Source organism: Chelonoidis abingdonii, chromosome 15 (genome assembly GCF_003597395.2).
Source record: "Chelonoidis abingdonii isolate Lonesome George chromosome 15, CheloAbing_2.0, whole genome shotgun sequence".
Taxonomy (NCBI): Eukaryota; Metazoa; Chordata; order Testudines; family Testudinidae; genus Chelonoidis; species Chelonoidis abingdonii.
The window spans coordinates 1,430,894-1,443,948 of record NC_133783.1 but is presented as its reverse complement, the minus strand read 5'-3'; the positions used below and the strand labels follow the sequence as shown (position 1 = coordinate 1,443,948).

General features: G+C 38.6%; 1 protein-coding gene across 5 annotated transcripts in view; it reads right to left on the bottom strand.

The window, feature by feature from the left end:
- ADK (adenosine kinase) overlaps positions 1-13,055 on the bottom strand; it is a 559,231-nt gene that overhangs the window by 365,023 nt on the left and 181,153 nt on the right. For all 5 annotated transcript variants that reach the window (XM_075072783.1, XM_032771348.2, XM_075072784.1 and 2 more), the window contains exon 4: positions 1,656-1,734. In XM_075072783.1, the coding sequence (XP_074928884.1) occupies positions 1,656-1,734 (79 nt within the window). The remainder of the gene's footprint in view (positions 1-1,655; positions 1,735-13,055) is intronic.

The following is a 13,055-nucleotide window of genomic DNA, read 5'->3' as shown; positions in this document are numbered from 1 at the left end:
ATGAAGTCCCTGGCACGGCCACCGCGGCCAGAGTCGGCGCCGGGTGCTCCTTTCGAGCCTGTTTAGCTGGAGTGGAGGACGTTGACGGCCTCTTCCCCTGGGTCGGTGCCAGAGAAGGTCGGTGCCGCAGCGTTTTTGCGGCCCCGGAGTGGTCCGGTGCTGGAGTTGCGACACTCAGTGCCGAGGACGAAGGGTTGAGCGCCGCTTCCATCAGGAGAGTCTTGAGGCGCTGATCTTGCTCCTTTTTGGTCCTCGGTCTGAAGGCCTTACAAACTATTTACTACAACTATACTAAACTATTTTAACTATAACTAAGACTAACAGTAGAACTATAAACGACGAACAAGGAGAGCTAGGGACGTGGAGGACAGCTATGCCGCGCTCCACAGTTCCAACGACCGACACGGCGGTGAGAAGGAACTGAGGAGCAGGCGGGCCGGCAGGGGTATATATTACTCGCCATTGCGGCGCCACTCTAGGGGGCGACCTGCCGGCCCGCTGGAGTTGCTAGGGTAAAAGTCTTCCGACGAGCGTGCACACGCGGCGTGTACACCTACTGGAATGGACATGAGCAATCACTCGAAGAAGAACTTCTGTTTTTCCAGTTCATTTTCTATTTTTTTAAATGTTTCCTCTCATTTACACGGTGAAGAACGATCGTAAAATAGGTTTTATATCAAAAACGATTATAATTTGAATGATGATGTGATACACAACAAAACATAAGGGTTCACATTTCAGTCATTGCTCATACCTTTTAATTACTTGTGTCAAAGACTGGTAGGTTTAAGGTTTGAAAAGTGTGATGGCCTTAGTGAAATGGCAGCCATATTTCCTAATGGTTGTCTATGGCTTCAAAGCCCAGGTGGAAACATTAGGTGATGGCTGCTATTTTTTTAGGGGTATCCCTCCCAGCAGTAAAGTAGTGGTCATCGTTACCTAGGACAAACACCTTCGATCCCATTTGGTAGCTGGAGTCCCACTGTAAGTTATGGGACATGATAGCCATTTTCAGTAAGAGAAAATTGTGACCATAACTGTAAAGCAAAACAAAGCTTAATAACTTTGCTGAATTACAATCTAACTTCTTCAAAATAGCATTGGAAGGTATCTGGCAATAGGTTTTATCTACATAGGAAGTTTGAAGAATTATCAGTAACAGTTGCACATTTTAAATTACGGGATTTATGCAGTACACTTTCAGATTGTGGGGTGGGTGTATCTGCAATACTACACACAAAATGTATTACTAGATTAGCTTTCATTCACTAGTATACAACAAATACATTCCCTGTTATCAAAGTGCACAAAACCTACCTTGGATCAGTGCAAGCCCAACTTTATGCTATTCATACCTCTAAAATTCTCCTCATGTAAAAAAATGTTCAATTCAATCATTTATGCACAGATTATAAACCCTTAAATAAATGTGGTTATGATTGAAATGTTGCATCCTGAACAAGAACAGTGCAAGAGAAAAAGAAAAGAAAACATTGAAGTCACTTCTAGAGTACAAAGCTCAACTTATTTTAGGCAACGCACTAACATGCACTCACAGACTAATGCTTCTGAGCAACATGACAAGCAACTTAGAACAACAAGAAGTGGTTTAACAGTCAACACCTTTAGTTAATTTCTTTTAAGGAAGAACAAACCTGAGCCACTTTAACTGAATTTTGAGTAGAGCCACCAGCATGATATTCTACGTTGAACTTTTTCACAAGTTCTTCAAACCTGTAAGAAACCACAGGGGTTGAGGGGGGTGGGGGAGGGGAATGGGGGCAGAGAGAGAGAAAGGAAGTCAGATTCCGCAATTTTTCAGTGAAAAACTATATAAAGCATCTAGATTATAAATGTATGAGATCAAGTTATTTGTAAACAGGAAATTCAGACATATTAGCTCTTTTACAAGGTGCTAGCTGAGAAAACACAGACTAAAATAGCATGCATGCACAGTATGTGCACTAAGCAACTGGCTAAATGACAAAGCAAGCGATATCAACTCGATTTCGCTCCATTACAGTTGCATTATAACTCTGTAACATTTAAAGAATATCTTAGGAATACAGCATCTGGAGCTTATGCACGATGATAATTAACTTTCAAGCTTCTAAAGTATATGCTCACATGTAAAAGAAAAAAATTAAAGGAAACCAACGAGGAGGTGCTGATTCACACTTCCTCTAGCTAAACACATAACATAAAAGTTCAGTAAGATATTTTATCTGCTTTGAAACTGTAGTCAAATAGTGTACACTCAAAATGTAAATAAAATATTTTAAAGCATGAAGTTTGAACTTGTCAGGTGTTGGAACTTTATAGATAGATCTACTGCTAGTTTGAGAAAAATCGGATAAAAAAAGATAACTAAAACGTGCATAAATTTTGGCAGAGCAATTCTCAGTCTTTCAGTTTTCTAGTCCTTTAAGTTGAATCATTGTGAAAAAATAAATAAAATTAATATAAAAGCTCTGCTGTCTAAATGTTTTGAAAGAACACTTGCTTTCACTAGCAAAACTTATTTTCACAATATAAAAATATGTATAAAGACAGCTTGATTAATTTAAAAGGAAAAGTCACTGTTTTTAACATAGCAAACATAACAATTATGAGTTAATAATATCTGGCTCCACTAGTTAGATCTGGTGCATAGCTACCACTGAAATAATGAAAGGGACTTTGTTAAAAAATGCAGTTTAAGTTGAATTGTTTAAGTCCAGAAAGGTCAATAAATTGTGAGTACAAAGGTAATGTAAAATTTTAATTAGGTTTGGACTACCATCAAGAAAAAGCCCAGTACTCAAGAGAAACATAGTGAAATCTGTCTTAAGGGACCAACTAAAATAGTTTAACAGAAGTGGTCTTCTAATAAAGATGGAGCAGAATAGTATTCTATCCATTTGTGGATTTTGTGATAATCTCCTAAAATAGGAGGTTGACTAATAAGTGGATTTTCTTGAACAGGGGTTCTCAAACTGGGGGACGTGACCCCTCACGGGGTCACGAGCTTATTACATAAGAGTCATGAGCTGTCAGCTTCCACCCTCAGACGCTGCTTCAACTCCAGCATTTATAATAGTGTTAAATATACAAAAATGTGTTTTTAATTTATAAAGGGCGGGTCGCACTCAAAGACTTGCTGTGTGAAAAGGGTCATTAATACAAAAGTTTGAGAACCACTGTTCTTGCATAAGTTAAAATGAAATACATTTTCATACAGTATGCATGTTACTTTTCATGTGTCACAGTCCTGATAGTTAGTTCATTATTGTCTCCTTGTTCATATACCAACAGAAAACACTTTCCCCTCATTTTAATGCATCTAATTTTCAAATAAATTAGACACTCCTCCAACCTTACAACAAATACTAGTAGCAGAAAGCCTGTGCTGTCACAAGAATGTAATTTGTAAAGTCAAGTGTGTAAAAAAAAAGCTGAAAATGGCCAAGAATTTAAAAATAGGATGGCAACACACTGTGACTCCAAGGGATGATTGAACCAGATGATATTATAAACAAAAAGAACTCTCAACCATGCTTGTAGCTGTTTCCATTGTTTCACACTGACTCAACTGACCTTCTAGGCTACAAAGTGATTTGGGGGGTTATTATGTATGCTGGTTGTGTTGATTTGTGTAGTCTCCCTCATACAACCAGTGAAATGGTTGCAGGCAAAACAGCTGCAGACTAAGGGTGGTGACTGGATGAGTTAGCTCTGAAATCACAATCGTCTAGGAAATGTACCCAAACTTTACTTGTCATGCCCCTCCACCCTTACTAATAGTGTAATCCTTCTGTACTCCCCCTCTTCCATTACTGCACAGTTAGTTCAGCAGAGAAACTTGTGCTGAAGGTGGAGCTGGGGCTAGAGGCAGAGCTGGCCTGTGGCGGGTAGGGGAAGGCTGACAGGGAATGAGAGCAGAGCTGAACTGGGGATGGAGAAGGGGGTGGAGTGGAGCTGTGGCAGGGGCCAGTGCTGGGCACAGAGCAGGGGGTAGAGCGGAGCTGCAGCTGGATGGTGCTCCCTTCTCGCCCTCTGTGGGGGCTGGCCCAGGCCCTGCCACATCCCTCCCACATTCCTCCATGCCCCGCATAGTTTGGAGACTATTGATCTAGGATCTTGGCATCGCATAAATACATGCCTACTGTAGCTATACACTGCATGGAAGTAATTTGTAAAGTTGAAATGGCTGAAAACTTAAAAATTTGATCGTAACAGACCACGAAACCCAGTGATGAGTCAACCTAGAGAAATTCTAAACATAAAAGAGCTCTCAGCCATGCTTGTGGCTGTTTCCATTGCTTCACACTGACCCAATGGACATTTTAGACTTCAGAGTGACTCACAAAATCTTATTATATAAATACAGATTACCTATACTACAAATGAAAAAGGAATAAACATCAGCCAGAAAAGTAACTACTAAAAAAAGGCATCTTCTTTCAACATATTTGCTAATGCAAAAACACAAATGCCAACGACCATGGTCCAGATCCAGTATATCTATCAGAAAGAGTTACATTCCATTCTGTCTTGTGCTCAATAATCAGAGTGAAAAATAAATTTGTATTGAAAAACTTAATTTGTGATGTCAGAAGCAGAAAACACTGACTGATTTTCAGATCTCAGGTTGAGTTTCCAGGGCTATCAGATCAAATACATCATTTTGAATGGTCAGCTAAGCAATCAGCTGTACAAGTAATAAAAATGGACTCCCACAATGTCATTTTCAAAGTCAATTATTTTATTAGTCATACTAATATGAAAGTTACACTTCCAGATGTTCATTACATTTATTTTCTTGGGTTGACGCTCTCCTATAATAGATGGAAAACCTTGTTGCACTGTAGTTTTATTATACAATATTCAGAATAGACACTTCCTATCCTATAACAGAGGTTCATGTCACCTTAAATAAATAAATCATAATCAGTAGGGTCTCTTGATTATTAATATCTGTGCTTCTAAGAGGCTGCTGCTTCTGTTATGAAATCCATTCACAGACTACTTTTATAAGATGTAGTACCTTAATGATTCTACAGTAGTTTCCTCTAAATCATGTTTGCAAAGTTCTTTGAAGATGGAGGCATCAACAATGACTAGTTAAGGATGGGTTGAGATGTACACTGACATTAGATCTAAAATCCTCTGCTTACTTTTAAAATTTGGCGTATTGACTTTTCATAGAAGAATTTTATTTTTCTGGTTTTATTTTAATTTTATATATGAATATACACATATACACGCAACAAATAAAATTTACCAATGTGGCCATAGGAAATATCTAAAAATGCTCACCTTCTGCACCTTTGGTACTGTTTTCCTTACATTTTCTTTGAGTAACTTCTCTCTTCAGTGTCTCACAAATAGGTTAAGTAGTGGAATTTAAAATATTGAAGGTTTTTAATCTCTTGCTATCATTTACTTGTCTGATGTCAGAGGAATACAACAAAAGAAAGGCAAAGGAGAGCAGTAGCACAGTTCAGTTAAACATTTTTGCCATTGTACTGAGAACTGAGAGAGTTGAACTGAGGATGGATTAGTGAGAGACTGAGCACAGTTTCTATCTGACAAAGTGTATCTGCTATCACACATTTTGGTTCGCTGATTTACACGTCTTCTGGAGAAGAGCCTGAAGAGAACCATTATAAGGAAAATGCTGTAAATGGAAAGTTATCCATTAATATTGAAGTAGTAAAAACTGTAGCTCCCACCACCCTTCATCCAAGAAGAGTACTGCCTATGTGTATATTACTTACAACCAGTTTTATAGTACACATCATTAAGTACTGGTGGAATTCAATCATCTTTATCAAATAGTAGATCATGTACTAGAGTTATGTTTAAACACTAAGTTGATTACAAATTAAGCTTCTATGTCCTGCTTTGAGCAGCGGGTTGGACTAGATGATCTCCCGAGGCCCCTTCCAACCCTGAGATTCTATGGTCTAACTTTACATTATTACCTATTTACAGTCAAAAGCCTCAACTACTTAAGTTCAAATTTAGCGACTGATGCATAGTTGTTTTTTTTTTTATTTCAACATATTTTGTTTCAGTTAAAACACTTACCAAGACAATATTTTTCAGGTTTAGGGGGAAAAAAACCCTATCTTAACCATATCAGCCATCCTATCACACACTTCTTTATAGCATATATGACATGGGCCACAATTGTGCAATAATTACTCATGTACTTCAATACTCTGTTAAAGGTCAGAGTTATGATCTTTTTATTTCTACAATAATTCTCCATTTAAAATGTTTGAATAATGAGATACCCATCCTACCAAACTAACGACAGGCAGGCAATTAGAAAGAATCACAAACTAAATTACTACATATGCTTTTCACAGCCATCCACACTACTAATTATCTACCAATTGTATACCAAGCAACTGCAACCTCTACTGATAGCAAGTTGCTGAGGGAAAAAAGCAACAATATGTCTCATAACAACCACTTCTCAAATAAAGAAATGCAACAACAACATGAACAAACAACGTTTTGGCAAGATTTGTAAAATTAAATTTGTAAAATTTAATCTTACATTTTCTATCAGTTTAAATGCTTGGTACCCCCCAATCTATATGGTTAATTTTTGTTATTTGTACATCTATGAACATAGCAATAAAAATATTAATTCCTTTACCTGAAAATACCTACTACAACTGCCTTGGTGACTGAGGGGTAACTCAAGATTACTTGTATTAATATACAATACTAGATGCCCTACTGTTTCTCTTTATTTAGAGCTGTGACTTCTAGGGCATTTAATTACTTTATTCTGTGGTCTGTGTGATGAAGGTTTGGCCATAACAATGAGGATGGCTTCTAAGCCAAAATAAATATGCAGTAACCGGCATCAGATAAAATATTGTCTTTAATATCTCAGTCTCAAGGTGACAGCCAGCAGAGAGTAAAAAAATTACTTTCAATTATTTCATTGAATTAGGCATGCAGACAGTGAGACTTTGACTGCTGTCCTTCACTAGTTCAGTCAAAAGTATTTAAAAAAACACCTCATTTCATCATCTTTTAGAGAAAAACGTCTTCAGGGGCCTTGGGTGAATATGTCAATTCAAAGAAAATGCATGCTAATGCAAGGAAACCCCTTTTGCTGACTGTCTTCAATGTCATGATGTAAGGCTGTTATCAATTAAATGTGTTAATTTAGCCACAAGAGTCCATTAACCAGCTACTGACCTGAAACTTAAGAATGACAACTGGACTTCATGTTTAAATTGGATTTTCATTTTTAAAAATTAACATTTGGACAGACAAAAAAAAATCAGTACATGCTCAAGGGAGTATGGGGAAACCTGTTGTGCCATTGTCCGCACTATACCTGGCCTATGAATAGGAAATTCCATGCCACAGTGGTGTCAGTCCAGCACCTTTCAAGAGTTTCAAATTTGCTTTTCTATATATTTTTGTTTTGGGGGGCAGGGGGGGAATAAACTGGAGCAACTATCTCTCAGGCCAGTGGATACCAAATGTACCTTGTGTAGGTGCTAAGTGAACTGTTACGTTTGGGACAAATTCAAGAAAATTAGGACTTTATGAGCTAGACTAATATGGCTGTTTCTGGTTCTGCAACTGATGGTCCTTCTGAATATTTCCTAAGTCCCGTTAGCATATCTGAGAACTCTGGTTCCTTTGTTCATCTCAGAACATACCATTACCTTAAACACCACATTAAGTCTCACATCAGCACCATCCAGAAGGCCATGAGTTTGGTACCATAAATTTGGTCATCATACTCTAGAGAAAACATGTCTGCAACAGTAGCAGTACATGTTTCTAGCTGTAGTACTGCTGATCAACAATAGCACTGACCAAAAAGAATGTATGTTAATGTTTCTGTAAACAACATTGGCAATGATATCATGTCACTTGTTTTTTAGAACTGAACTGCTAATAAAATCTGATGCTGAAGAGTATATCTCAACAAGAGACTTGGAAAGAAGAAAAAGCAACTTAAGAGTACTACAATTATTCAGATTTAATTTTTATTTTGTAGTAGCTAGCACCTGCAAGCCATCCAGATCAGAGCCCCATTGTGCAAGGTACCATTTTTAAAAACATTTGGGAAATGCCAGTCCCTGCCACAAAGATCTTAAATATAAAAATCTACTTGGGACAAAACCAAAAAAGCAAAGGTCAGCCAAAATTGGTATCCATTTTTTGTCATCTCATATCTTCTGTCTATTCTCACAGTAAAGTGTAAGACTAAATGAAAAGGGGTATTCTTGTTGAGTTTAAAGTGCATTAACTTCCTGGAATGGAGTATCCAAAAGAATACAAACAAGACAAAAAGGTCCTAAGTGACTTTGGAACCCAAGTCCCATTTTCAAAAGTGACTTAGGCACTTAGGAGCTTAGATCCCATAGACTTCCAAAGTCAATTTTGAAAATGGGACTTGAAGTTATAGACACACAGTATGGCTGCTAACATTACTACACAAATCCTAAATTTTATTTTGCTTAAATATGGGCCCGATTCCGTTATGCACATCTGTCTTGCACTAGTGTCAGTCCATTGACCTTAATACAATTATTCTTAATTTATATTATTGTGAGAGACACCAAAATCAGGCCCTGTAAATCTAACATGGGAAACTCACTTAGGTATGAATTCCAGTCATTTATTTGTGGATTAGATGAGTAAAATTAGTATTTTAACCATCCGTAAAACAATTTAACCATCTTCCTTTATTCACACATATTGAAAACATAGAATAAATGATGATCCTTCTACTGCATATAGATTTATATCCTTCTGGATATTTACATCTAAGGTTACCTTTTTCAAAAGTGCTTAAATCCCATTTCAAAAGTCTTATTGACTTCTGAAGTTGCATAAATTAGTTTAAAAAACAAATCTAAATAACATTCTCCACAAGTTACATACTGAGAAAAAAATGCTTGAGAAAAAGACACTGTTGATGCAGATGTCAAAAGCCACTTTATCTTCAAGAAGTAAAAAGAAATGTAGTTTTTTTGTTTTTCAGCAAGATGGGTTTACTTGGCTATTTTCTGAACTATTTGCTTGTTACCCAGGATGACTAAACACACACCAGCAAGGAGTCACATTTTAAAGAACAGCTGCCTAAAAGCAGCTGCAGAGGAGGAAGGAAAAAGCATATTTGTAACTGAGGGTGGTTTTTTGTTAATTTGTTTTTTTCTGTTTATTTTGTATATTAGAAATTCAGGTCCTGGCTAACCAACTTTTCCCGGAGATTTTTAGTCAGATTATTCAAATTCTTCTGTCTGTTTTTGTTAACTCAAAATGCCTGACAAGCAGTGAGGATGAAAGATCTTTGTTAAAGGTTCAACATCCTTGCAACTTGCAGCTTTAATAAAATAGCAAAACAATGTTTGTGTAATATATATTACATTTACTGGATTCACTTAGTCAAAGGTAATTATCTCACCTTCTGTAGTTGCCTAACATTTTTAGTTGCAAGAACAGGTCATGCTAGTAACAGATCTCAGTTTATTGTATAGCAGCAAGGAGAACCCGAATAACATCCCAATGCCCTCATGTCTAACCTTACCATTTACAATTTTTTAAAAAATTCATTTAAATCTTCACATGAAACAATGAGTGACAGAACGTCTAAAGAATCACCATTGTAAATCGAAGAAAAATTTTATTCAGAGTGTGATAACATTCCTACATGAGCTATTTAAATGATATTAGAAAGTTGGTATTATGTGGTTTTTAGATATTGTTACCATTTCCAGTTCTAAAAAAACTAGTTAAAAACAATCCCAAAACCTAATCATCTTAATACTTGGTACTTTCAGTTACTCATACATCTGGTGACTCTGTCATCATTTGTGTCCCAAGTTTAATCACTTCAGGATAGGCATGTCCAATACAGCCAGAGTCTCACAGACTATATAAATAAGGTAAGCAAGGGAATGGTTAAGTTACTGCGGGGAACTTTTTTGGCTTCTGCACTACTCCGGTGAAATGGGCTAGCGGAAGGATTTGAGGTTTTGCTTCTACTTTTTTCAGCCAGAGGCCTTTCTACCCTTGAGGACTTTCCTTTCACTTTTTTGTCTGGTAGAGGTTTTGTAACCCCGACAAGGCTGGGCCCAAGATTTTGGGGGGGATTGACCCCCAACGCTGCTGTGGTTACCTAGGACAGGAGATAGGGTGTTTTCACTCCGGGGTGCTTTCTTCACATGGACACTTTCCTGACCCACTGATTATTTCATACAATTTAAAGCAAATACAAGTTATTTAATTAACAATTAATTTAAAAAAGAATAAGGAAAAATGGGAAAGGTTAGATGAAAACACATTACCCCACTTTATGGCAGGGAACATTACAAGCAGTGTTTTTGGAATGTTAGGGCAGTTTACCGTCTATTTTTTGAGAGTCCCAGGACTTTTTCTCAGGCCCTGGCTGTGCTGCAGGGATGCTGCAGGTTGGACACTTGCTCTGGTGGTGGCCACACACCTCTGGGCTTTAGGTGATGGGACCCTTCTTTCCAGTGCCAGCCCCCCGTCGGGTTAAGATTCCGCTTCCAGTTTGGCCTGCAAAGACCCTTGTCTGGGGGTGTCCTTCTGCGCTAGGCCCTTTGCCCAGGGTCCCCCCTTGGCTAGCCCCAGGGGCTCACCGCACCCAGCTTCAGATTGTTTTAGCTCCAGCCCCAGCTCCACTGTTTTAGCTCCAGCTCCACTTTGCCTCAGCACTGATGCTGCTGCTTTGCCTTCAGCCCCCTGGGCTGCTTTTGTGGCCCCTCTGGCTCTATGGCTGCAGTTTTGCTTCCAACACAGGATTTACTTGTCCTGGGCTATGTCTGACTCCATGGCTGCAGCCTGCTTCCAACACAGAGTCTGCTTTGCGGGCTGCTTTTGTGACTCTACTTTCAGCTTTGACCTGCTTTCTGGGCTGCTTTTCTGACCCTTCTGGCTGGCACAGCTCTGTTCCCTAGCTCGGCTTGGGCCCCTGTTCTTTTCTTAGCTCGGCCTCACTCTGCCTGACCCAGGCGATTCCAGCTCACACAGAGGATGAGACCCTGTCATCCTTACTCCCTGATTAGCCTGTCCACCCTGTTAATCAGGCTGACCTGGAGCACTGGCCTCGCCCCATTCTTTTAGTACTGGGAGCCAGCCAACCAAAACACCCGCACTGAATGTTAGTAAGCTGACAACAGTCCCCTTATACTTACATACTGTACATGAGAGAAAAGTAATCAGTAATCTACCACGTCTATGAGAAAAGTAAATCAATAATTTGCAATATCTGAAAATGAAATTTACAGATACCGTAATTCAGTAACAAGAATTTTAATATGTTGTTGAATATCTGAATTCACAGAAGAATGAAGGGTCATCATCTCAGTTCCCTCTAAGCTGTGCAGTCTCATGCAGCCTATTAAGCGCCACACAGGCACTCAGGGCTATGGCTTGGGAGAAAGGCCTCTCCAGAAGCCCTGGAACTGCCATGGTGAGGAGAGGTGCCAGGTCCTCGGCGTCAACTCAGCCCGGCCCTGCCACAGGCAAGTCCAAGGGGCCCCTCCACTGGCCCCAGCCCAGCCTGGACCTGCCAAGGCCAAGTGAGAAGTTCCTATCCCATGGCCCCAGCGCTGGAGCTGCTGCAGCAGGGAGAGCCACCTCTCTCTCTCAGCCCAGGCGCTGCTGTGGGGAGAGAGCTCGAGGGTTCCTCTTTCCCTGCTGTAGCCTGTACTTCAAACCTCTCATCCCCAGCCCCACCCCAGAGCATGCACCCCTAGCCAAAGTCCTCACCCCCCACTGCACCCCAACCCTCTGCCCCAGCACTGAGACCACTCTTACACTCCGAGGGAACACTGGTCATCATAACTGATTACTAAGAAATCAACTGAAACAGTTTTCCATATGGTGTTCATGAATAACAATGGACCAAAACTAGTCCTATACTTCAAGGTAAAAGTTTATTACCTTAACTGCAAGATAATAATTAAGAAGATTTTTCCTCTCTTTCTTTCTTTTTTTAAAAGTAAAATACTACCATGAAAGGAGGACATTTGATTTTTTTTTTATTTTTTTTTTTAATGTTCTAAGTAGAGAAGTTGATTATATTAAAATTTCAGCTTTGGGTTTCAGATTTTAAATTCTGTCTAAGATAAAAAGTTAAAACACATTAAATGAGTTCATCCCTAATCCTCTCTGGACTTTTGTCCACGTCTCAAAATGATCTCAAAGCTTGTCACAATTGGCTCAAAGAGAGACCTGCAACAGCAAAAATGTTGCATTTCAGAACTGAGGTGCAATGGCAGAGCTACAAGGGAAAGTTTACACAGCACTTCGCTGGCTATGACTGGCTTTACCCAGTGCACTCTTGATTTTCCTATATAATAGATTGATCCAGAGTTAAAGTGAAAAAAACAACAACAAGCAGCAAACCTAGATTCACGTTGCAGAACAAACAAACAAATATACAAAAAAACGATTTACCACTGTATGCAACTAGCAGCATAGAAGAGTCAACTTATTTTAGGAATATGATGGATAAGTTAAAGTTGAATGTAGCTCATTATGATCTTTTTCAGTGAAGTTCAAAAAACAAAGACTCTTCATGGAAGTATTTACTACTCCATGTAGCTAGAATTTCACATTAAGTCTTTTCCTAACCACCTCATCCAAACAAACAGCCAATTAAAAATAAATAAATAAATAAATAAAAATCAGTAATTCCAAACAGGTTAGGCTTATGAGTACCAAATGTTAACAGAAGAAAGAGAAAAAATGCATAGGCAAATTGTAAGATTAATAGCTTTGAAATATTTTACCACAAATGTTAGTGAGGTTGAAAAAATGCACTTAAATGTCAGTTTGATAAAAGCCAAACGAACATTTTCCACATATGTTTGCATTTAGGCATAGTGAAACAAGATGAAAAAAAGTAACAGTCATTCAAAAGTAAGGTTAAAACATCAGCTCTTAAGGATCATGATTTAAAGGCATTTCTCCAAGTTATTTTTTTTTTTCTTTCTTCAGTAGAAAGTCAGGCAGCTTTACATAAGTGTTCCATGGAAAGCCCTAAGTATGAAGGC